Here is a 27401-nt window from a genome sequence, read left to right on the forward strand (position 1 = left end):
TTTATGCTACGTCGAAGACAACTTTTTCCGTTTGTTTTTACTTGCATGCACACAAAGGTCTGTTAAGGTAGCACAATACAAAGATTTTTTTACTTCCAATCTCCAACCTTTAAAATGATGTTACTTTCTTATGACTGCATACAAATTAATAAAAGAGGTATATATAGATAGATAAAAGATTAATCTTTCAAATGAATGCAATATTTTTGTTATGCAATCATTATGTAATCAATTATTATGCAATTAATGGCAAAATCTTGGTCAGTTCACTTGAATGAATTTAGCTCTGACATCTCTATAACTACACAAGAAATTTTAACGTTATCTTAATCAACACAGCAGGAGCTACAAAAAGGTGTCTCAAATTATCGCTATTGTATTCCATTCTCTCATAAATCTGTAATTAGTGTAAACATCCTTACCACATAAAAGTAGAGATTATTTGATTAGGTGTAAAATTTGATCTATACATTCTATCCAAAATCTGAGACACCCTTTTGTAGATAATGGCTCTAGGAACAACATATTATAAAATCAACACTCTCGGGGTATCAATGAAGAAGCTAATTTCAATTGAAAGTGGAAATTTCTTGTAAAATTTTGTAGACACAGTTAAAATTATGATTAATTACATAATTGTTGTACAAAACTAACATTGCATTAATTTGAAAGAGTAATCTGTTAGCTATCCATAAATACCACTTTTATAAATTTTCAAGCATTATAAAGAAAGTTACAGCATTTTAAAACTGGGGAGTTGAAGGTATAAAATCTTTGTATTGTGCTACCTTAACAGAGAAATATGTTTTAAACAACGAACCACTGATATATACAGGGATGTTATGTTATTACACATGTAGTTTTGTCACTATACATGCGCATAAATTATTTTCGATTCAATCGTACTAGTTTAAACCGATAATTGCGTTCACATTTAAAGTTAGGTCGGTTCACTTTAGATCGATTCAAACTAAGCTACCTCTTTTGGCGTTTTAGTTTAGACCGATTAAAGATCGATCGAAAGCGTTCACATTAGCCTTAAACCGATCTTAAGTGAACCGATCCAGTTTAAATCGATCTAAATGTCCTAGTGTGAACGGGGTCTTAATGTACTAGTGGAAAATGTGAAATTAAATGGAATAAAACATTAAATACATTTTTGCGAAAGATATGAATGATTTTATCAAAATGGAGTATAACGAAATCAGAGTTCTATATTTTAATTAGACTGACTTGTGCCTCGATATTATATGCTGCGTTCACACGTAATTCGAATTCGATTCGCATTAACTAATTCGAATTAGTTTAATTCGCATTCAAAACGTTTAACGTTCAAACGTTCAAACGTAAATTCTAATTCGAATTGCAATGCGCGTCAAATTCGCTTTACTGTCCTAACGACGTTAACTTTTAATTCGTATTAACAAAAACGCATTTCTAAAGCGAATTGGATAATGCGATTTAGCCAATTCGAATCAATTCGAATTAAAAAAGAAGAGAGTGTGAACGCGATTAGCGAATTCGATTCGCATTCGATTCGAATTCGATTCGAATTAAATGTACGTGTGAACGAGGCAATAGTTATGATAGTTATCATTTGAATACAAAAGGCACCGTGACTTTGAACTAGCGTATTGTTTACACCTTCATTTACCAACAATCGTCATTATTTATATAAGTTAGTTTATAGTTTATATTTTATACATATTTATATTACATACTACATAATTGTATTACTTTTTTGTAATAGTATTTTACTCACCACCAATTGTGTGTTTCTTTATAAGTGCACATGCATTTATTTCACAAATAATAATCCATCGAAAATTCTAAAGTGTTTGAAGCACGTGTCTTGTCGATGTCAATATCTAACAGGCATTTACACAATTTTTAAAAATAACAAAGATTTCATAATTGGTTGTCTTTTATTTACACGAGAAAGGATTTAAACTTTAAACTGCCAATGGTTAGAAGTAAAAAAAAAACAGTTATATATATTTTTATGATTGTATTTAAAAATGATAAATCTATATGAAAATGCAAGATTTCAAGGTATGTAGAATACAGTAACTAATTGAAAACAGATGCTGGTTTTTATATTGAATACATTATGTAGAGTATTTTTTTCACCCATTTGTATTTTCCCTGGCAAATGGGATATGCAAAATGAAAGCAGGGACCCCTCTGCATGCCACCTGCCCTGGACTGCTTAGGGTTTATGTATCCAGGTGATTTGAAATAAAAGATATTATTCACAATAAAAAAATATATACATGTCCATTCTAGTGCAAATTATATTAATATTTTGTCGTTATAGTATGAAGATTATATTTCTAAGTAAAACAAATAATCATTTGCACACTGTACAAAATAAATCACTTCTGTTATATACCATAAAACAAAATGTTTCTTTTGATGAAGACATTAAAGACTTTTATTCGCATAGTATCGAAATACAATAAGCATTTCGATAAAATAAATGTTTCTTTAAAAATAATATTAGATAGTAGTTTTTTTTATATTTAAAAACAAATGAAGGAATAGACAACCTGGGACCAAGAGACTGTATAATTATTCATGCAAGTCCCAGGTGCGACACATTGTCATTAAATAAATAAATAACCTACAAAAAATAAAACAAAAAAAGAAAGAAAGATTCTTTTTAAAGGCATAGAATAGACTGAGTCATGCTATTGTTTTAGAAACTACATTTGTAGTGGCATTGTAACAATTGAGTTGTGCTATTGTTATAGAAACTACATTTGTAGTGGCATTGTAACAATTGAGTTGTGCTATTGTTATAGAAACTACATTTGTAGTGGCATTGTAACAATTGAGTTGTGCTATTGTTATAGAAACTACATTTTGTAGTGGCATTGTATAGATTGGGTTATACTATTGTTTTAGAAACTTCACTTTGTAATGGCTTTTGTATAGATTGCCAATAAAAAATAAATACACCGGAAAAGAAAAGAAAAATAGCAATGTTTACCCATTATGATTGTTTTTTGTTTGGCTATTTTCTTGAAAAGTATTATAGATTTGAAGAAAATGTTAGCGGATTTACCAACGTGTTAACATTGCTGAAATTGTGAACCAACTTTCTTTTATTAGCAGTTATTGCCAGAAAAGAATTGTTTTAGCTAAATTTTGAGATTTTACAATTCGCTTAAAAACTATAATAGATAGGGAGAAAATGTAAACACACAATGTATTTGTTTTCAAGAAGGACTTTTTTATATTATCCACAGAATACAAAAGTAGCAATTGAGCGGATTCAGAGTAGTTCTATTAATTAGGGAAGGACCATTCTGTATTTTGTGAGGGGGATAAAGGATGCTGAATGAAATGAATGTGATGGTGTCTAGAACTGAAGATCAAACATTTTGCCCAAGACATGTTTAAAATGAATTTTCTGTACATTCAGATGCGCATACGATTTGAAAAAAGAATGAAATATTAAGTAATCCTGGCTTATAACGCGGATGAAAATGATTATTCTGTCCACGCAAAACCTTTTGCTCAAAAGCCTACCCTAACCAAAGAAATACATTGGCCGTTCTCTAAGCAATTTTGTTCGTTTCGCCTTGTTTTTGTAGATTAAAAGGATCTGTCTTCATCATCCTGAACATTTTAGTCATGCATTATTTGCTTCTTTCTATTATCTTTTCTTACAAAATCCAATTAATATACTCAAGGTCAAAGGTTAAGGTCATTTATGACCTTTGACCTTGAGTTAAATTGAAGGTAATTTAATGCTCAATAGTTTTCACATCATGATCATTCAATAGTAATTACTGTTTTCGGGTAATCTTAATAACATGGAAAAAAACATAAATGACACATTTTGGATTTCATAGCAACCATCCTAGCACCTGGATCCCAAATATTTTGTTGTAAATTATTGACTAGAAACATTAATGCTTTATATTTATAACCACAACTTAAATGAAGGTGAATGCAAAACTGTATATTTTGTTCATGCTAAATGTGTATAATTTGCCTTCACAAATACAATGAAAAATGACCTGTGCTCCTGCGGCTGTGACAATATTCAGCCAAAATATTGTTTATATGTGACATTGCTGTTAGGTTTGTTAAGTGTCATGTTTCTGAAAAAAATATTGACAAATATCATTAAATAAAATTTGGTTTAGCTTCAGAATGCCGGCAAAGTAGTTGTTTTTTCCATGCTAAATTTCAAAAAATGTACGGGAAAACTCATTGACTTGGTTGCCATGGCAACCGTGGCCTAGCAACACTTTGGGAGGCATTTTTCTTACTTTTTCACCTAGTTATATGATATAAGATTCAGGAAAATCGGTGATTATGCGTGCCGACCCCCCCCCCCCCCCTATATGAAATGGTTGGTGGTTACAGGGAATTGCTCTTAACACCTAACAGTTACATTATACTTGATGAAAGGTAAATAAAATAAAATAAAATAAAATCATTTATAGGTTTAAAATCCCGGATCGTCACCTTGACAAAAAATACCGAGTTTGGAAGACATGTGTCAGCATTGGGTGAAAGACAAATAGATATAGGAAGATGTGGTATGAGTGCCAATGAGACAACTCTCCATCCAAGTTACAATTTATAAAAGTAAACCATTATAGGTCAAGGTACGGCCTTCAAGCTGCATTATGCCTGCAAACTAATCTAGTAGGTCATTTTGTATTCATCACATTCGACCTATAGTCCTTAAACCATATAGGGTTCGGCCTCTTCATACCCAGCGACAGTGGAGGATATTTGCTGACACTTATACTTTTTTGAGTCTTTTGTAGACGAAACGCGCGTCTGGCATACACAATTTAAATAATCCTGGTATCTATTATGAGTTTATTGTTGTTTAATGAAGATCAGGCCCAAGACTTTGGATCAACATTTTTTAAAATCATTAAAACCTCGACTGCTGACCTTGAAATAAATGTGAAGGGGTCATTTCAAGGAATTCTGGATTCTGCCTCAGGTTTTTAATAGATGATGGCAGAATACTACTGCATTAGGCAAACATATCAATGAAAATTTTATTCTACATTCGGTAGATAATAGTATAATAAAACTACATGAAATAAAAGATAGAAATATATATTTTTTCATTGTGTAGAACATATATTTAAAACTATAAAATACATAAAAAAAATCATGTCAATGAGCTGATAGACAAAAAAATATAAAAAATATAAAACCTCGACCGCTGACATTGAAATAAATTTAAAGGGGTCCATTCAAGGAATTCTGGATTATGCCTCTGGTTTTTAATAGATGATGGTAGAATACTACTGCACTAGGCAAACATAGCAATGAAAATGTTATTCTACATTCGGTAGATAATAGTATTGTAAAACTACATGAAATAAACAAGAATGTGTCCATAGTACACGGATGCCCAACTCGCACTATCATTTTCTATGTTCAGTGGACCGTGAAATTGGGATCAAAACTCTAATTTGGCATTAAAATTAGAAAGATCATATCATAGGGAAGATGTGTACTAAGTTTCAAGTTGATTGGACTTCAACTTCATCAAAAACTACCTTGACCAAAAACTTTAACCTGAAGCGGGACAGACGAACGAACGAACGGACGCACAGACCGAAAAACATAATGCCCCTAAGTGGGGCATAACAATAGAAATATATATTTTTTCATTGTGTAGAACATATATTTATACTATAAAATACATCAAAAAATCATGACAATGAGCTGATAGACCAAAAAAATATAAAAAATATAAAACCTCGACCGCTGACAATGAAATAAATTTTAAGGGGTCCATTTAAGGAACTCTGGATTATGCCTCTGGTTGTCGAGCCTTCGACTTTTGTAGAAAAAGCGAGACAAAGCGATCCTACATTCCGTCGGCGTCGGCGTCGTCGTCGACGGCGGCGGCGGCGTCCACAAATATTCACTCTGTGGTTAAAGTTTTTGAAATTTTAATAACTTTCTTAAACTATCCTGGATTTCTACCAAACTTGGAAAGAAGCTTGTTTATGATCATAAGATAGTATTATGAAGTAAATTTTGTAAAAAAAAAATCCATTTTTTCCGTATTTTACTTATAAATGGACAGTTAACATTACTCTGTGGTTAAAGTTTTTCAAATTTTAACAACTTTCTTAAACTATCCTGGATTTGTACCAAACTTGGACAGAAGCTTGTTTATGATTAAAAGCTAATATCTAGAAGGAAATTTTGTTAAAATTTTGTTCCATTTTTTCCGTATTTTACTTATTAATAAATGGACTTAGTTTTCTTCCAGTTAACATTACATACAGTCTGCAGTTTAAGTTTTTAAAACATTTATTATATTCATAAACTATCCTGGATTTTTGCCAAACTTGGACAGAAGCTACTTACAATCAAAAGATAGTATAGAGAGGAATACTTTTATTAATTTTTTTCCTCATCTTTGTGGAGCCTGCGATTAACAGCAAAAGTAGGCGAGACACTGGGTTCCGCGGAACCCTTACGAATCTTTTTTAATAGATGATGGTAGAATACTACTGCACTAGGCAAGCATATCAATGGAACATAAGGATAAAGAAATTCTGTATCATATGTGACTGCTGAACATTTAGTATTAGCAGTACAGCACATACTGGCTGGTTAGTCATGTCAACAACCTTTTCATGATCTAATACTAGTATACCCTCGCCTGAATCATCAAATCTAGACCAAACAAGGATTTATATAGTATTTAAATCCTTGGCCCAAACAAATACGAATAAAAATGAGATGCACATTTACAAAATTCAACCATGAAAAACTCGGTAGTATTGTTTTGATGGTGGTGATAAATAATACAGATCCTGATTTCGTAATGTTCGTTTGGTTGCTTACATCAATAACTGCTAGTTCTATATTGGTTCCGGAAATGTTATTTTATTATTGTTTTCAACGTTTATGTTATAAACGTTCTCTATTGATTTTCTACTAGGTCTTTGTCTCGGGTATATTTGTTCTTTGTTGTCTCTTGAAGACTGCATTATTTTAGTTCTATCAAAAAAGCTTGTATTTTTCGTGTTCTCTTCATTTATTTGCTTTACATTTGCACTTTCACAATAGTCTGTTAACACTTTGTTTTCTCCTGGCATCGCACTTATACTGTTATTGGGACCTGGTACCGCTGTGTTATCGTTGCCCACTGCAGATGTAATTATATCTGTTCGATCAGTGATATCTGTTACCGCTGTGTTATCGTTATTCACTGCAGATGTTATTATGTCTGTTCTATCACTGATATCTGGTACCGCTGTGTTATCGTTATCCACTGCAGATGTTATTATATCTGTTCTATCATTGATATCGATATGGGTTAGATTCGTAAGTATGCATTGGCTTTGTTTCTTTGACTTCATTTTGTCAACCAATGCTTTGATGCATCCAATGATGGCCTACGGAGAGATGAGAAGTTAATAAATAAAACTGATACAAGTTTACTTTATTTAAGAATTGAATGCTTCCGCGCTTCATTCAAAATGTGCACCATTTTCTACATTAAGAAATGACTATACCAAGTCAGGAATATGACAGTTATTTTCCATTCGTTAGATGTGTTTGAGCTTTTGGTTTTGCCATTTGTTAAGGGACTTTCCGTTTTGAATTTTCCTTGGAGTTCGGTATTTTTGTTATTTTACTTTTTTTCGGTCAACGTTTTTAACACACCAATAAAATTACAAAAAGAAGCATTCTCTATAACTCCTATAATTTAGCTTTTATGCTACAATCATGAAATAACGAGTTTCATTAACATTTTTGTTGTTTTCCTATGCATTGTACTGACATTATCATTGAAAGCACGTGCTGTCATGTATTATATATTTTAATGGGAAATAAAATCTAATTTTGGAATGCCTCGGGATTCTTGTGAAACATATACATGTACGTGTAATGTAATTATTAGCCATTACTAGACAGAATTATTAGTTACAGTGAACAATATATATTAAACTTGATACACACAACAAAACAAACAATATGTAATGATTACTTCTATTATGACAATTCAAAAAATACTTTTGTTTTAAATTTTATTTTTTTTATAAAAACATATTGACATATACGGGGATTGTTTGGCAAAACCTATTTAGTGAACAAACTAAACCACTGATACACGAACATCTCAATGAATAATAAAACGAAGTAAAATAGGAGTACGGTTTGTTCTTTGAATATATTCGAGATATACTAGTATGAGATCCAGATATATATATGTATGTACCTTAATTTGTCTGTTGTCTGCTCTTTGGTCGGGTTGTTGTCTCTTTGACATATTCCCCATTTCCATTCTCAATTTTACCTTAATTTCAATTAGCAATTTATATCAACTTACGTTTCATTTTACTCACCACAATCAGAAACATAAATGCGTAAACTGTTGATGCAGTTGGAAATTTTAGATGGTCCACCATTATACCACCTAGTAATGGCCCTATAAAAGCACTGTAATGTAAAAATTAATCTGACCTTAACACTATATTGATTCTAAGGTTAATCTATCAATGCGTTGAAGACCCAAGCAAGTGCGGATCCAGGATTTTGAAAAAAATTGAAAACAACACGTTTAATAATTTTATACGTCCGAAGCGCTTTTCTGGATTTACCTTCATCAGGAACGCTCAAAGCCAAACATTTGAAATCCGAGGGATGTATAAGTACCGAAACAGTTGAAGAGCTATATGACAAAAATACATAAAACAAATAGCCAAATTCATCTAAGGTCAACTTTGCCTGAGGGAGTTGAAACCTTAGTTTCTTTAATATTTCAAAATTTATAAACGGACAATTTTAGAAAGGTTCGTTATAAATCTTGTCAGTACCGAAGTACTGACTACTGAGCTGATGCCACCCTCGGGGACTGATAGTCTACCAGCAGAGGTATCGACCCAGTGATGTAAAAAATTGAAAGGGGGACTGGCAAGCCAACGTTTGCAGTGATACTTGTAAAAAGTCTGCATTTATCATAATTGAAGTTCCATAAGGGGGGGCCTGGGCTCCCCTAAATCCGCCTCTGCCACTGCCAAAGGTTGACTGTTACCGCCTTTGGGTGGTTAAAGTTAAGCTTTATCGGTTGACTGAGATAGACGGTTCCCACATGTTCACTTTTAGCCAATGATATTTCTAAGAGTTTATAGGTCAGATAAATAGTAATTGCTTGAGTTCGCCCATCCTGCAGTAAAAACATACAAAAGATCTGTTCCTATTCAAAATACCATTGTTTTCCAGTGGCAGTTTAAAATTTTGCCCTTTATACAAGCCGACCAACTTTGCAGAACCTATTTTAGGTGTAATACCACCATTGTTTTCCACTATTAGTCTTTGTTAAATTTGCACTTTTCAAAAAATTGTGCAGAATTTATCTTTGTTTCAAATAAAGAAATACTTGGCATGAGTAGAGTTTTATCCTTTCCAGTACTACAGACAAAATTTCACATAACATGTCATTTCATATAAGATAATAACCATCACTGGAGGTTAACCAATCAAATTTCCATCCCTTTTTTTCCTGTGTACAAGCTTTAGTTACCATGTAACCTCAATATTCCAAAAATATTCTATAGAAACACCGTCAAATAAAAACAGAATGGTGCTTTGAAACACCCAATTTATAAGTTTATGACTCAGCAATTTTTGACTGCAATTAAATGTAGGATTAATTTCCCACAACTGTCAAATTCAAGGGAATATTTTTTTTTGTTCCCCCTTTTTAAAGAGGTGGCAATAGTCATCATGTCCTTTCCGTTTCTAAAGCTTCTGTCTGTCCTTAACCTCATTTGTATAGTTCAGTGGCTGCAAAACTGTATATTTTTATCACTGATATTTCCAGTTATGATAAGTAATAGGAAAAGTATGTTTGGTATAATTCAAATTCAAATTCAAATTCTTTTATTAACATATTCACTTGACCCTAAACAGTCATACAAAAACAATACAAAGACAGGCATTCAATATAACTACTTTCATCATATGAAATAATTGAGGGAGAATGTCCCATATAAAGAGGGATAACTCTGATATTTCTTTACATTAACAACGAAAATATATAAGAGCTGTGATAGATCTGAATTTTATTCAGATTGTAAAGCAGGCGGAAAAGTTCAGCGTGTGCACTCTTCTTGTTATCAGTCAAACTACAATGTTCAGTAAACTCCCTCAAATAAATATTGAAATATGTGTTTTGTCAGTCTCATATTATTGTATATGTTGTTAGAGAATATTTTACATCGTACAGTTGCGCCAATAAGAGGCAAGAAACAAGATAACACAATTTCACTTACCCTAGAGAAAAAGATGCTGATTCAAATCCAGCTACAATTCCATATACTGCCATGCCCCCTTCGTTATGTCCTTCGCTAAAATTAGGTAAACATGGGTCATATTGAGTTTGTCCTGTCTGTCAATCCAACAATATAGTTGGTATGTAGATTCGTTTTAAAGAGTATGTTTTGCTTTACATTACTAAAAACCCATTCAAGATACCAGGCTTATAATTTAGTACGGCAGAGGTGCATTTAATTTACATAAAACGCATTAGTGGTGCTCGGGTCAAAACGGAGTCCTCAGGCAATATTCCATAATAGCAGATGCACACAACCAAATAGTTTTGTAAACTTTATGTGAAGTTCCAAAGATCTTTGGTTGAAAACAAAAATTGGAACCTTTGTGAAAATTTTGCTAAAAAAAGACAGTGTGGAAAAACGGGAGAAAATCCGCAAACAATATCATAATAGCAGGTGCACAACTACAACAACAAAAAATCTAACGGTGAAGTTTTAGTGATCGGGTTTAATGATAGAATAAGGAGTTGATTTCACAAAATAGGAACCAACTTTTCACCGCCCGCCATACATCCCCATACTATACATAAACCGACCTAGAGCATCGATAACCAAAAATTAAAAAAAGTGGCGCCAAATCTGCATGGCTATATAAGGCCGTCTAAACCCTTGGGTAGAAAAACCTTAGTTGATAAATTAATTTTTTTTATCTTTAATAATTTAAAAGAAAATGGTCGCATCAATGATATGTCATGTCTTTACGCACAGTAGTGCTTAGTAGTGTGCTGGTTATACCATCGGGACGAAACATAAAGACATTTTTTCATCACAGTGGGCTTGTTCAATTTCATAGTGAGATCTTGTTTGCATATCATTTGGATTTTTTGTATGGGGAATATGTCTATCAGATGGCATGAAACTCATTTTGAATCATTTTTACGCTAATGTATCTGAAGTTTTCCGGATTAGTTTAAAAATGAGGAGATGTGGTAAGATTGCCAATGAGACAACTATATATATATCCACCAGAGTTAAAATGAAGGTCTGTTCTCAGTAAAATGCATGTTGGATTTGTTCTATGTAGTTTTGTGTAGATGTGAATTGTGTGAATTTATTGTCAATGGTCATATATGGTGTATATCCAATCGCTTGATCTGGCCTTACAAATTGTCTAAATAAGGTCACAATTTCTCAATAACTGTTTCTGATAGGTCCATTATAGATATGTTAATTGATTGAATGTCGAACATTTTAATCTGGTAGAGCTATAAAGCAATATTGATTTGAAAACGGAATGTTCTGTTCGTGCATTAAGAAACTATAAATATGACATATACGCATGTCACAGATGTAAATAAAATAAATACTAGTAAATATGTTAGCAGAAATTATATCAATATTATAATCATTGTATGGTAATTATAAATAAGTTGCAGTAATTTCAATACTATCGAGCATATTTTACCGAGTAGAATATTATATTCTACAGTTTGTGAGTGCAATCAATATTCTACACGACATGACGTGTAATCTTCGCAAATTGTCATACCAACGACCTGTATTTATATTGCTTATTCCTATTTATCCAGTGGGAATCAATCAATCCAGATACATTGATGATTATATAGTGTTGCGATGTCTTAAATATCAACAGAAAAACCTTTGAATAACAATTCAAAATTTTATCTCCACAAAAAGGCTAAAAATAATAAATAGTTCACAATATGCAATTATCATTCCACGCATGTGTTCAAGAAAAGAGCAGTTGCATTTCAGTTTCTTGAGGTGGTGATGTTTTTTGGGGTTTTTTTTTCGTGTTGTTTGAATAATACCATGAAATATAAGTATGATTAAAATATATATTTTGCATTTATGGTAAAAGCAACCGTTGATTGAAAAACTTTAACACTTAACTTTAATATAACAAATAATTTGTCACTCCTGTTATCTCCCAATAAATTTTTTTAAGATAATCATTGACTCGGATAATAAGCTACCAAATATGGTTTTCAGTGCAATGAAATGTTTAGGGGAAGATCATTTAACTGTAAGGGGTGGTGGTATTTTTTATTCTTTTTCACCACGCAAGCATTATTTCTTCTTCCATTTTTTGGAAGCTGAAAGTGTGAAAATTTGTAAAGAACTTAACAATAGATTTAATGACAAAACTCTCCAATCGTAACCCCTTATCCTCAGAGTTAAATGGTCTTTCCTTTATGAAAGATGTCACTTACAATGACACAGACTTGAGTATATACGGTAACGTTGGTACTAATATACAGCTCATAGACATTCCAAAACAGATTGATGATAGAGTAAGTTGTGCTATAGAGCTGCAAAAAAGGGAAAGAAGTATTATTTGTAATTTGGAACTGAAGATGGTAAACATTTCCTTATAGAGTGTGACAAACTTAGTGAATTACAAACCGATCTCATCAAAATGTTTACTTCGTATGTAAAATAGTTGAGAAATGTTTCTGTCTTGATCTCATTTGTATGATTTACTTATTCGCGTTTTTTTTTTATTACAGTAGAATGTTTTAGAAATATATAATGTCTGTAGAGTCCTCTTCTTGGTCTGATCTTCGTTGCTTGAAGTACATGTAGCGCTCAAGTATATAGTGTAACCATTACGCAAGAGAGACATTTCTGTGAACAAACTATTGTCCTTTTAGAAAGTACTGAATTATTGAAAACAATTTTTGTTGAAAATTTTTACAATGTTATCCGCCAAACTTTAGATTATTTACAAAATGTAGGTCCACATTCTAAATTCTCGAAAACAATGTGATTTTCCCCTCAGCTTCAGATATTTTACAGTCAGACTAAAATTCAGATCTATCGTAACTCGTTTACTCGTCGAATCTGTTCTTTACTTAAAAATTAGATGTGTGTGTATTGAAAATTTTACCTTTTTATATATGGTATAAGCGGAGTTGGTCCAAACATCATGAATGATAAAAAAGCAAATATTAGTGCTATGTTCATCATCCATCTACCACAGTCCTAAAACAAAACATTGTAGACCCATTCACTGTAGTTGACATGCTCATATTTACTCATTTTAAAAGTGTAAAATATAGAGTTAGCTGTGAGTGATGCATTTTTTCAATATCAAACGTCTTTTACTTCACTTTAGACCAAACGTTTCGATGCTGGAAAGTTGTATAACATTAAAGACTCTCTTATTCATAGTCACCCAGTATTGAGTAAAAAATGAAATTCTGATTTTTTTTCTAAATGATGAACAGATACATTATTTTAGATTATACCATGCACTTATTAAAAGAAGGTTGAAATCAAAGTCTAATAGTTCCTCAGAATATTAAAATAATTTAACATTATCAACACTGAGCAGTTCATAAAAACAGAAATGTAGTATGAAGAAATACCTTTTTCTCGTTAATGAATCCCCATAGCGGTGATGAAAGTGCATACACAAATGGGAGGAGGACAAAAAATCCACCAGCTTCAGCAGTTGATAAATCTAACTAAAACAAACAAACAACACTTCTATAATTGCTAACCTTCTACGTCATTTTGTCTCTGGTGGAGAGTTCTTCTTATTTATATATCTTGAAATACTAAGTCTAAAACCACTTAATTGGAATATTTAGAATTCAAATAAGCTTTTAACATGTCCGCTGAATTGTCGCGGAGTTCAAGATACAATTCGAAACTCACCCTTGATTGGGGGGTCGCTTCTTTCTATGGAAAATTATCTAAAGCGAAACCTGCAATCTGGTGTTACTGATTGTGATAGATGATGATGATATAAGTTCTACAAACCTCTTTCAATTGAATTGCTAGAGTAGGTTCCAGAAACCCTATTCCTGAAGCAGCTATTAATACCATTAATCCTGTAATCATTATTGAAGGATTTTTAAGAAGAATTAACACCGACATCGAACTGTTGTCTTCTTTATCTGCAAAGAGATAACGTGAAGAAATACCTTTCACAATATTTAAACAAACAAACGCCTCACAAACATTTTTTTGTATTGTCATGTAAATCCTAAAAAATGTGACCAAATTAACATGATAGAGAGAAAGAGAGAAAAAATGGAAAACAGATCCCTGAAAACGCATCTCTAATTATAATTGTTAGTTTACAATATAAAATAAAATGATTTTGTTCCACTTAATTACATAATGAACATAGTCATAAAGGCCTTCAACAAACCATTGAATATTTAATATCTAATTACAGACCCGCATTTGATTATACTTTTCGTCACTCGTTCTCACAAGGTTTGTTTGTCCAATGTTCTATCGACAATTGAATTCATTTGGCTCTATTTGCGACAACCGAGTTCACTTGGCTTCATTATGGACAATCGAATTCACTTGGCTCGATTATTGACAATCGAATTCACTTGCCTACATAAACATATTACAATTAATTGATCGGAAAATTTAACTCGCGTAAAACAAGCGGCAATTGATAAAATCTAGTTCGATTGATCTTTAATAAAAATTCTAACGGTAATTTTTTATCACAGTATCTGTTAACAAATGTCAAGCATCCAACCATCACATATAGAGCGAGAGTGAGAGAAAAAAAATCATACAAGATCGATATTATCTTCCAAATGCAATCTAGGCTACTATGCATGATTTTTTATTGGCCGATAGTCGAATAGCGTGATATAATTCCAATTCTACCTGAAAATATGAAAGCAACCTAAGAATTATTAGCTCCCCCCTAATAAAACAACTATTTTTATAGAGTGTTCATATACTTCATGCATACGGTAATGATTTAAAAAAAATCATATATTTTTTTAAATTTTAAATAGAAGCTGACCTTAATATAAATAATTAATGCCGGGAAATATGTAACCATAAAATATTATCCTATAATATTCATGATTTATAATTATTGAACGATAAATATTTTATGAGCTGCTGATAAATTTTGAAAACGACATCTCCAGTATGCAAATTTCAACTATAAGACGTAAACTTGACTTCACGTGTTTTATTGTGTTTTAATCTCAATTTCAATTTTTTGTGCCGAAATTTTTTGTGTTAATAGTCCATCAGATTACAAATATTGTATTTCGAAGATCTGTATAAATATAAGAATCGAATACTCTTTTTTTTAATGATACGAATTGAAAGAATATGATGATCACATTTTTAGCAAAGAAGCCTTTCATGCAAAATATGAATGTCACATGCTTTCGTTACATTATATAAAAAACATTGTTCAATTCACAGGCGCTTGGGAACAGTAATGTGGATAATGTTTTTATTGCTGTTTGCACTGGATATTCAATTGTCCATTTTTATACCACATACCACACATATGCCTTGTCTCGTCTTGTTTGGGGTGACTTAGTTGTTTCTAGTATGATTGTATCAGATAAATTCACCAAAACAATGTAAGACAAGCATAGTAGTGTTAAGAATGTAGAATATAATAGAAAATTGAATATTGTGTGAAAAGCAATGAAAAATAAAAAATATTCAAATCCTGTACCCACGCACCTGCGATTCAATTCTATAATCAAGTTTTAAAAAAGATAAAAAGTAAATACACAGTGACACACAGACAGCATCTGGGTAGCTATTCTTTCGAATTATTAACATATATATTTTTATTTCAGAATTGTTCAACTATGTCTCTATTTAAGAAGATGACTATAGATTGTCCTACATACTAATACGTGATCTTTTGAGATGGTCATAGATAGACGTAGCCTTCAGCGGTACATTTGTCTTCTGATTTTAAGATAATGATTACCTGTCGGTTTTGGTATAGTGAAGAAACAAAATATCCCTGTCAGCATAAGCATTGCCCCTGTCGTGTAAAATGGCAACCCAAAACCGCCAATCTGAAATAAATAAATAAAAAATAGCAGCATAACTTCTAGGGCTTACACTGGGCAAATAATGTAATGCCTTTTAAACTAACAACGCAACGGGTGTAACTCATAAAGCACCAAGGCTAGTGCTGTTTGCCATTCTGTAGCACCTTGGTTAACACAGGTCGTGTTTGTGTTGCTGAATCTTAAGTCCGCTGTGGAATTCATTTTGCCTTTTCCGTAATGTCATGATGATGGATAAGATATTTACCCCCTTTTTTCTTGCTTTTTTTTTCTTTTATACCAGTCATACGTGGAAGTAAAGAAATTCCAAAGAATAAATGGACCTCTCAACAATTGGCGAAAGATAACCTGCAACTTCACGGAGGTAGATATAAAAAAGAAGATGTGGTATGATTGCCAATGAGACAACGAGGCGCACTTACCGAACCAATGAGGCGCACTTACCAAACTGATCAAATATCTGCGCCAAGGTAAAATACTAAGGTATTAATCCCTGTATGATCAGTGAAGAGGCAAACTATGAGTAAAAACAGCTAATGGATACAAATTGTTAGGGAAACAGCAATAACCGCACAACATTTGCAATCAACGTTATCCAAAATTATTTGCCCAAATATATAGCATAAGACAAACTCTCAAGGATCAAAAGAGATCATAAACTTATCCTGTTTCATCCAGCTTTGCCAAAGTTCAAATTAGAAATCGACAATGTTCCCATGGTTTTGTCTAGTTCATACTAAGTTAAAGTTCAATATATACCATATACCAATTTTTAAGAATTGGGTGATCTATTTTGTCATTTGACAATGGCTTATGGATCTAATGTAGAGTTTATGGCTTTATAATCGGAACTAGAGGCTCTAAAGAGCCTATGTCGGTCACCTAGGTCTATGATCATCTCAACAATGGACTCTCTCCAACATTGTGGACTAGAATGGAATTCATGACAAACAAATTTTTTTCTTGATCTTGTATTGCTGATAATATTTCCTGTTTACAGTTTCTCTCTATTTTCTTTAGTTGTTGCCCAATACACAAAAAACGGTTAAAACATATCAATTAAGGCAATCACTCCTATAAAGAGTAAACCAACAATTTCGGCAAAATTTTACTTATTTGTAGATCTTGCATTTTATTTGTCTCGCTGATCCTTTTGGCTATTTAAAGTGTCTATCTATCTTTTTACAGTTTTCAAGATAGTAGTCAAAAGTGTAAAATATTGGTAAAAATCGTCATTAAAGAGCAAGTCCTCCAATAAGGGGTCGTCAGACGATTTCAAGATTGTAAACTTATTTGTAGATCTTGCCTTGCTGATCACTTTTGCGTTTTTAAGTTTCTATCTATCTATAATAGTTTTTTTCAGATTTTACTATTATCATTAAAGAGCATTAACTCCAATAAAGGTCGTCTGACGATTTAGACCAGGTGGACTTATTTGTAGGTCTTTTTTTGTTGATCATTTTTGGTATATAAAGTTTCTCTCTATCTATTGTTGGTTGGCAGGCGTGATCATCGGACACATTTTCTAAATTAGATACCCTAATGATGATTGTGGCCAAGTTTGGTTAAATTTGGCCCAGTAGTTTCAGAGGAGAAGATTTTTATAAAAGTTAACGACGAAGACGACGGACGACGGACCTTTCAGGCCAGGTGAGCTAAAAACGGATTTTTGAGTTCTAATCTGACGTGTGTTTTTCGGTTGTTATTTTGAAGCAGGAAATTTACTAATATGGTCGTGCATGGTGATTATCGTGTTCGTTACGTTGATGGTTCGCTATCTCGAGTTCGCTATAGCTCTAGTCTGGCGGTTTCTCTATTGAGTAAAAAGTAGTATTTTATTCATAACAAACCCATTTAAGAGTATTCAGCCGAGGGTTACCAATAGGTGCGTTTGGGGAAGGCCCCCCCCCCCCCCCCCAATTATAAACCTCGGTGTAACACATTTTTCAATTAAATTTCTTTATCAATTCAGCTTATTTTCAGGAAAGAACAAGTAAAAATAGATAAAATAAGCACAACTAATAAAGAAATGTTATCAAAAATATCGTAAACACGGAAAAGGGGGAGGGGTCATGTATCAACAGCCTGTGGTTACCGACTGTGCAACAAACCTGGTATAGTCCACTTCCCAAAGCTGGTCCGATCATCATGCCGAGGCCATTACACATTTCTATAACGCCCTGTAAAAGCAATTCGATCGTTTGTTTAATACAGCAAAAAGTTGACATTTCACATTATTCATAAAAATGTTGGGTCGCAGGAAATATTATATTTTGATGTATGTGCTCATACATTTATTATACACAATGCATGGGTTCATGGTGTGCGGGTTCAAAACTCTAATGAACACACATTCTATTTCTTATTAATCCATTCGGGATACCCTAGTCTCTTTCCTTTTAATACCTTGACATAATTTTTGATTTCATATACTTTAATGCCATCTGCCTTATCCCCGAAAATTTAACTTAGTGTGTTGTTACATAAGAGATGTGGAAGATACCAAAGGGACATTCAAACTGATAAGTTGATGACAACTTGTGATATATATATATATATATATATAGCGTTCGTAAAATTTTCGAAGGGATGACTTCAACTTCACCACTTGGAAGCCTTGTTTTAATAGTTTGCGTTCAACACACAGGCACTTGTCCGACTCTCTGAACACAAAAAATGACCATATACCTCAAAATAATTTGTATATAGGTGTAGTATTTCCAACAAACTCCTTTTCATTTACCTTGCCGTCATCCATTGTCGTTTCAACTTTGTCGTCAGTTTACATTTCATTTTTGTTTCATTGTGGAGCACCACTAGAAGCAATCTAATTAAGATATATATAGATCTCCGATTTCGTTATCCTCATATGACGCAAGTTAAGATAGATTTTAATCTTAATTAGATTGCACTAGAATAAGAAGTTGTTGAAACTGAGCGTGACGCGGATGATTTTTGATTGCTCTAACCAAGTAACTTAGTTGTTTATACTGGTGAACTATCATCCAAGATAAGAAAGAGCATTCAAGCACGGATCCAGCAATTTTAAGAAAGAGGGTCTAGGGTTTTCATTTGGAATAAGGAAATGGGTCCTGGCCAATTTTTTTGAATTAACAGATTTTCTCCGCTATAAACGACAATTTTAAAGGTTCTTTTTGCATGTATGGGTAAGAATAAGTGGTGTTACTTTGGTACAGATCAATACTGATTGGAATATTGTAAAATAGAAAACATATTTTAAAAATGGTGCTTTATTTGCGTTAATTGCACGAAAATACATGTCAGAACTCACCATGACGGAAGGAATTTTCTTTGGAAAAGCTATGGCCACTATTGCATATACAGATGTTAAGCAGGCGGCTGATCCAACAGCTTCTAGGAAACGTACAACAAAACAAGAAACTATAAAAATGTTCTTGTCCGGTATATAATTAAGTACTCTGAAATAAAATAGCATACAATTATTGAGAACAGTTGTTTTACCCGAAGACAAAACTATATTCAGATGCATCTTGCAAAACAAGCACTCGATTGATTGATTGTTGTTTTGTTTAACGTCCAGTGACAAATATTTCATGCACATTCAGGACGAGAACAAATAAACAATGTATACAGTAGGAAGGTTCTGTAAAGTGGGTCGACCGTAATGAAGGGTGATTATTAAAACTGCCATTAAAACAAGTTATTTTTGGATATGGTTGGGTGATCCTGTCTTACAACAGCTCACTGCGTATCTACGGTTGTTGCAAAGTTTTTTAAGGTGCATAGAGCGCGGCATTCGCTCTTTACAAGGCTTTGGATTTAACGTCCCCGTGTGCATTCCGGCCTGACGTGCCTCCATGACAACGTATTTATAACACTCGTACAGCAAAACATGCAGCAGCCCATTTTAGGCAAGGGATTTACTGCCGGACGGGGATGTCTAAGGGATACCCGTATTTAAGTTACTTAAAGTGCCTTTACCATACGTCAGGCCGATGACAGTCATTCGCCAATCGTTACCACGAGGTTGTTTGTAAATTTTTTGGCTAAAACTTGCCAGTATATATATAGACATAATATTTTTGTAGGTATCTTGAAGATAAGAACATTTCTATACCCTTTTCTTACCCAATGATCATCGTGCTTACTCCACATAACATGACACCAGCAAGGAATACTTTTCTGAAACCAAGTGTTGAAAGCTGCAAAACAATAGGACTTATATTTTATCACTATTTTGTTAGCTATTTTTGTTATTTCTATCACCAGGCAAATCAAAGAAAATTATTCCACAACAACGATCTAAGGATGCAACAGTTTCTGAGTCCTCTTAGCCAGTTTGGATTTACTTATCATACAATATTTTTATGTGTTTTCCCGTATGCTGGTTGGGAAGGATGGGTTGGGGTCTTCATTTCCGTATTTGGCACAACTTTTAGGAATTTTGGGTCCTCAATGTTCTTCAACTTTATACTTGTTTGGCTTTCTTACTATTTTGATCTGAGCGTCACTGATGAGTCTTATGTAGACGAAACGGGCGTCTGGCGTATCAAATTATAAGCCTGGTACCTTTGATAACTATTCTGTAACTTTTTAGGCCATTTCTCTCTATTCTTTATGTTTTGCTCATTATTCTCTATTCTTTATATGTTAGCACGCCGTCATTCTCTATTCTTTATATGTTAGCACGCCGTCATTCTCTATTCTTTATATGTTAGCACGCCGTCATTCTCTATTCTTTCTTGTCCCTCTATCGCTATTTCCCTCTGTTTCCCTCTTTAGAAGTTTGAGAGAATAATATTCTCTGTTGAATTGTCTAAATAAATTGTAGATTCGACCATTTTTTAAAGCTATTTACGTATATTCATCTTAATGCAAAATAGTGAATTATTTCATGCTTGATAATAACGTCATTTCTTATAACTACATATGATTTTTTGTCAATTCTGTTTTTATTGGATGTAATGAGTTTTGATGTGGTGATAAGGGTCATATTTTACTTGTTCTGCAGGTCAAACAGTGTGAAGTTATCACTGTATATAGATGATTTTTATGAAACCTTGTTGCTCCGTTTTATTTTGTAGTAAACTTACGTATTTTCCGATCAATGGCGACAAAACGAATATCACAAACTCGAACATCGCGAACAAAATACCAATGACAGTTTTGGAAATTCCCCTCTCAGTTGCCTGTAAAATAGAACAATCTAAACGGAATGAAATATCAGATCGAAAACCCGATAGCGGGTATATCATTCTACTGCAGTATTTCTTTACAAATGTTGTTATTAAAAAGGGGGCTTACACTAGCTTGGCAGCCTTCTCGCCCCAAGTCCGTTACAAACGGTCTAATATGCTTTCAGATCATACAAAGAATCAAAATCAAGTGACTGGTGAAATATAAAGTAAATCGTTTGAAAATTTCTTAAATACTACAGCTATTAAATAAAAAAAAAAAAAAAATTTAATCAATATTCTTTTGACTATTGTACAATCGTATAAGAAAGTAAAATAACTGACCTTAATTGTGAAAAACGGTGCAGGCAGCGAATAACAAATATATGAGCACACACAAACTAATCCTAAAGAAAGGACTATCGCTGTTTCTCTCTTTGGTCCCGTACATATCCGAGATGGACTTTCTTTTTCTGGGGTCGCCATTTGTTATAATAATTATTACTTAAGTTCCGATGAAATCATTCTAACATGGCGATTATTTTTGTAACTCTGTGTGAAAAACATTTTCACCTTCCTGTGGTGAATTGAATGACTACGTAAACCTTTATATATCTAGATCGTAAAAATAAACATTATAGAGAATGTGTTAAAACATTTTATATTTACTTAAAACGGAAATACGGAAATACGGTTGTTTTTTAACCTGGGTGTCAGTTGTCGATAATTATTTTTAACTAAAGAATGATTTCAGTGGCTGATCCAGCGGGGGCGTAGAGGTCACTAAAAAAAATTAAAATCTCATGTTTCTCACGATTTATTAGATTGTTTTAGCTTAAAATCGTCACAAAAATTATTGAATATACAGTTTTATAAAATTATCCCCCCCCCCCCCCCCCCCCCCTTTCGAAAATCCTTGATTCATGGGTTTTAATCTACACTCATAGGTTGCATTGATTCAGAACAGAAAGGCAATGAATGCATTGCGTCGCTTCAAACTTTTTCAGTACTTATACTTATACTTGAGTCGACTCATTGATGGATAGTTGACTCATTGGTTGTTATACCCGTGGCATCTCTTCTTCTTTTTTCTTTTTTGTTCTGTCATTTACGCTGCCATTTTTTGACTTTTTAGTGCTTGGATTATTTCTGAAATGTATATATTCTATGAGCTGTATTGTTTACGAATAAAGTTATCATTATTATTTGTTATGAAATTTTCTTCAATTTTTCAATTTATTTTTTCAATTATTTTATGTAAAAGATGTATAAACCCACTATGGGTTTATACATCTATGCTCTTATCCATTCAATCTATCTGTAAGTGCTGTCCCTCTTCTCATCATGATTTCCCATGCACGTGAAAATAAGAGTAGATGGACAAAATGGATAAACTAGTTATTGTAAGAATAAGGGGATAAGAACGAGAACACATGAAATAACGAAAAATAAATTGATTTAATCAAGAAAATTTAAAAAAAAACAAACAAAATATTTAACACAACCGTTAGAAAAAAGAAAAGGGGTCAATTGAATAATATTTCTTAAAAACTACAATTGGATTTGTCACATTTAAGGTTTCATTATATATTTATATATATATGACCTGTACGACAACCATTTCTGTTATTTAATACACGATTAAATTTGGTCGGTCAACATGTTTTTGTTATCGTGTAATACAGACCCGTCAAACACTTAATACGCTGATGGCAATCGGAAACAAAGACTTTATTATTAACTGTTGTTTTTTTTTCAAAAGCCAGAAATCTTCAAAGGCCGGATTGCAAATCTTTTAATTAATTGTCTCGACTGCGACGAAAGTCGGTTAGTCGAGACATAGCGATCCTAGATTCCGTCGTCGTCGTTGTCATCATTTAGGTTCAGTCAGTATGATGTTTTAATCAATAACTTTGTCAAATATTCGTGGAAGGTTATGAAAATTAAACAGAAGCTTTTTTATGATCAAGGAAATTAAAAATATTTGTTTTCCGTTTCCGTATTTTAATGATAAATGGTCATATTTGTATATATGTCTCTGTATTTAGACATCAATAACTTTGTCAAACCTTCATGGAATTTTATGACTATTGGACAGAAACTTCTTCATTTTAATAAGGAATTACATCCGAAGAAAAATTGGAATTCTTATTCGTCTTATTATTCCGTATATTTTACTGATAAAAAGACTTAGTTTCTTTTGGGGTTAAGATTTATATAAAATATACCTTCATCAAACCTTCAAGATCTTGAAATGATGACACGCTTACATAGGCAAAATATATGCACGCACAACACAATGGCATATAATATCACAATAAATTTTCAAATCAAATCAATTTTATCGTCATTAAACATTTACAGTATGTTTGTGGCAATACAAATTTAAAAAAAAAAACAATAAACAACAATATAACAACAAAACAGAATACCAATAAAAACATAAGTGATAGATTTATTATACAATATTACAATATTCAATAGCCATGTTACAATGAGACCTCTGCCTTCAGTTCTAATGATGACATTTTAAATTTAAAAAAAATGGTATTCATTATCAGTAGTAGGACTCTACTTTTCTTACATAATCTTTGTACTCTTGAGATGTTCATTATTATACCAACCTACTTCAATAACCAGGGAATTATTGCAAAAGTCTAATCTTGGATAACAATTGTCTAAATGTGAAGTTATTGCAATTTTTAAAATAGTCTTCAGTCTGACAATAAGTTTGAACTTTTCTATAAAGACACAGTTTTAATGAGGCATCAATTTTTAAAAATTTTATCTGAAATTAATTAATTTCTCATGTTATCAGAAACAAGCTTTTCAATTTTTTATATTTTATTTTTTTTTCCATTTTTTAATTTTCAATTTTGGTTCATTTATATGTTTCGGAGTTAAGTGTGGTGTCCATTTCGCTGAACTAGTATACATTATTGTTTTGGGGCCAGCTGAAGCCCGCCTCTGGGTGTGGGATTTTCTTGCTGTGTTGAAGACCCATTGGTGGCCTTGATCTGTTTTCTGCTCTTTGGTCGGGTTGTTGTCTCGTTGACACATTTCACGTTTCTATTCTCAATTTTATATTTCATTATGTATACAAAAAACTATACATCTTACAAAGTCTACCCGAATTATTTCAGTTTGCAAAGAATTCCGCTCAAACGGGTGCTAGGGGCTGTTTTGAACTTGCAGTGAGCTGAGAGTTTTTTTTCTCTCTCCGTATTGAAGGCCTCACTGTGGCTTTGATAAGAAGAACAGCAATAAAAGCGCTGTTCCTTTGCTTTTTGTGTGTTTTGTGCTGTGCATGTACTGATTTTGTGTCATGGATAGATAGCCCATAATTTTTTTTTATCCTCTGTTTTTCTATTATATGAATATTGTTAAAAGATTGCTTAATAGACGTAAGACACCCATTTATTCATCGTCAATTAAATCCATTTGAGATGTGGAGTATACTTCAATGAAACAGCAACCCAACAAAATACAATAAAAATTTTACACTGCATCGAAAGGTCAGCTTACTGTCTTAAACAACTGTCAATACCAAAAGACTACAAAAGAAATGTTATGATCAAGACTATTTTTTGTAAGTGAATATAACAGCATCATGAACTGTCGTCAATAACTTAATTGATAGGGGTGCCGCTGGGGTTCTGTTATCCCACCCTTTTCATATAATTTCGATTTTAAAAATGTGTACCTTTTCATATATTACGTAGGTAAAAATGTAACCTTTTCCCATCTTGGTTGGGTTTCGTGTGGTGTGTTTGAAAGTTAAACATTCCATATTTTTTACAGTTGCAGTAAAAACAATCTAGTACGGTGATCTATATTTTAAACCATGCTCTCATTCACAGCAGCAGAATAGCTTTTTCTTTTTTTTTTTGGTTCTTACTTGCATTTCATCGTTCAGAAATTGACCACTATATATTTTATTTCCATTAACACCAGTATCAATTTCAATGACTAGTATAAACAATATTTTATTCAGAAGAAAAAAAAAATCATAAACATGTACTGTACCTGTAGAAAACTTACTTCAAAGTGATGTTAGTTATTTGATTGTATGACCGTTGGCCTATAAACTTGCAGTGAGATGAGAGTTTTTTGGCTCCGTGCTGAAGTCCTCGCTGTGCCTTTGCTTTTTTGCGTGATTTTTTGCTGTGCATGAACTGATTTTGTGTCATGGATGGATACTCCATATCCTTTGTTTTTCTATTATACAAGGTAATCTACAACAATACATATATGATAGGAAATGCAATGCATATTTACCCTGACTGTTTTAAAATAAACGGGGTATACTCTCGATGATATACTTAGAAAACCTGAAAAGCTGCTTCTAACAAAAAATTACTACTTCATAGGCATTTGAACATGAAAAACATTGTGAAAATAGTTTGTGTAATCCATCGCACTTCGGCGAAGCTATCAACAAGATAGCGTCACAATGCCACCATCGCACTTCAGCGTGACCATCGCGGTTCGGAGAACCATCGCGGGTCACAGTCCTACATATATTTTCAAATGTCAAAATACATATACGCTTTCTCGTATAACGATATAGACCAAAATACAATCAGTCTGTCTCATATTAATTTCCCATGAGTCCGAAAAACACAAGGCGGTTGCCAAATCTCGGTTACACCTCCGTACTTTGGAAGAAGTTAATATTATCTTTCTTCCTAGCTATATAGTGGATATTGAATACCAGTACGTAAACCACATTACAAAAACTGCTTGAAATAGAGTGAGGTATTGACAATTTACTTAGAAACTCAACATATACTCACACGACACTTACAAAAGAGGAAATTCTGAACGTTCATTTAGAATTTCAACCAAAGATGAAAGGCTGGATCTTTCTTCACTGTACTTGATACCAAAATTACAAAAGTGTCGATAAGCCAACGTTTTATTATTGCTTGGTCTTCCAAGTGCTACACAAAACACCTTTCCAAATTATTAACATCAATGGTATCATGCAGCAATTAAAGCCAGTTTTTAGATTACTGTGAAATTACTTTCTCTAGGGGCGGTGTAAAGCAGACGTGGATCCTAAAACATTCCAAAGATATGTTGGAGTATATGCAATCTAAGTCTATTCCAAAGATATGTTAGAGAATATACAATCTAAATTTGTTTCCTCTTGCAACAATATAAAAACATTTTACTGCTATACCTTTTAAACTAGTATTCCCCATTCTAAACTTAAATGACAGATTGAATAATCTTTTCTTTGTTTCATTAAAAAGAATGTCCAAATTAGATAAGGATAAATCACGGCATACTTGTACAAAAATCAATGATTCAAACAAAAAATTCGCCGAGTTTGACATCATCAAGAATTTTATTTTTTCAACAAAAATCGGCATTCCTGTGGGAATCAACTGTGCTCCTCTTCTTGTCGACTTATTCCCTTATTCATATCTCAAATACAAGAGCTTCTCAGAAAAAGCTTGCGTTATCCTTTAACTTCACGTTCTGCTTTATAAAGTAGGGGCGGATCCAGAATTTTAGATTTGGGGGGGGGGGGGGGGGGGGGGGGCTCAAACTTAAATTTTCGCCGATCGGAACGAGGCGAAAATTTGTTTGAGGTAAAATTATCGAAATATTCTTTATCAAGCTGAGGACAACCCATGCTTTGCAAATTTTAGGGGGGGGGGGCGCACGCCCGCCACGACCCCGCCTGAATCCGCCCCTGTAAGGGATGTCCTTTCACTAAATTATTCAATGTTTTGAGACTATGATGACTGGATCTATCCCATCGAACTTGAAATAAACGGGATAACACATAAGTTAAGTCTGCCTTATATTTTGACTTACATCTACAGATTTTCAGTATAAGGATCGGTTAAGTACAAAACAAAAGCAACATTCCATCAGCGACTGCGTTTTGAGAATCTCCCAGTTGATACAACAGTTCAGGCCTTGCATTTCCTACCATGATTTCCATTAGAGTTTCTGATTACGAAAGCTATTGAACCAAGTTTTCCAAGTGATGAAGTTGAAGTCATCCATTCAAACATTTTACTAACACAATCACGAGTTTATTGGCCGTTATGGAATATCCGTTTCACAGATTCAAATTGTCATTACCAAAATCCCGTCTCCCCTTTTCC

The 27401-nt window shown here is 32.9% G+C and overlaps 1 protein-coding gene across 1 annotated transcript; it reads right to left on the reverse strand.

Annotated features, from left to right (window-relative positions):
* Positions 1-8241: 8241 nt before the first annotated feature.
* On the reverse strand, positions 8242-21926 carry LOC127733017 (MFS-type transporter SLC18B1-like). Its single transcript, XM_052242269.1, has 12 exons — positions 21622-21926; positions 21196-21291; positions 20231-20304; positions 19413-19560; positions 18232-18300; positions 16036-16126; positions 14076-14212; positions 13679-13777; positions 13198-13292; positions 12521-12619; positions 10287-10361; positions 8242-8451 (listed from the first exon to the last, which is right to left on the reverse strand). Exons 1-12 carry the CDS (start codon positions 21760-21762, stop codon positions 8328-8330), a joined length of 1248 nt encoding a protein of 415 aa, XP_052098229.1. The 5' UTR covers positions 21763-21926; the 3' UTR covers positions 8242-8327.
* Positions 21927-27401: the final 5475 nt, after the last annotated feature.

This window comes from Mytilus californianus, unplaced genomic scaffold (genome assembly GCF_021869535.1).
Source record: "Mytilus californianus isolate M0D057914Y unplaced genomic scaffold, xbMytCali1.0.p SCAF_3, whole genome shotgun sequence".
Lineage (NCBI taxonomy): Eukaryota > Metazoa > Mollusca > Bivalvia > Mytilida > Mytilidae > Mytilus > Mytilus californianus.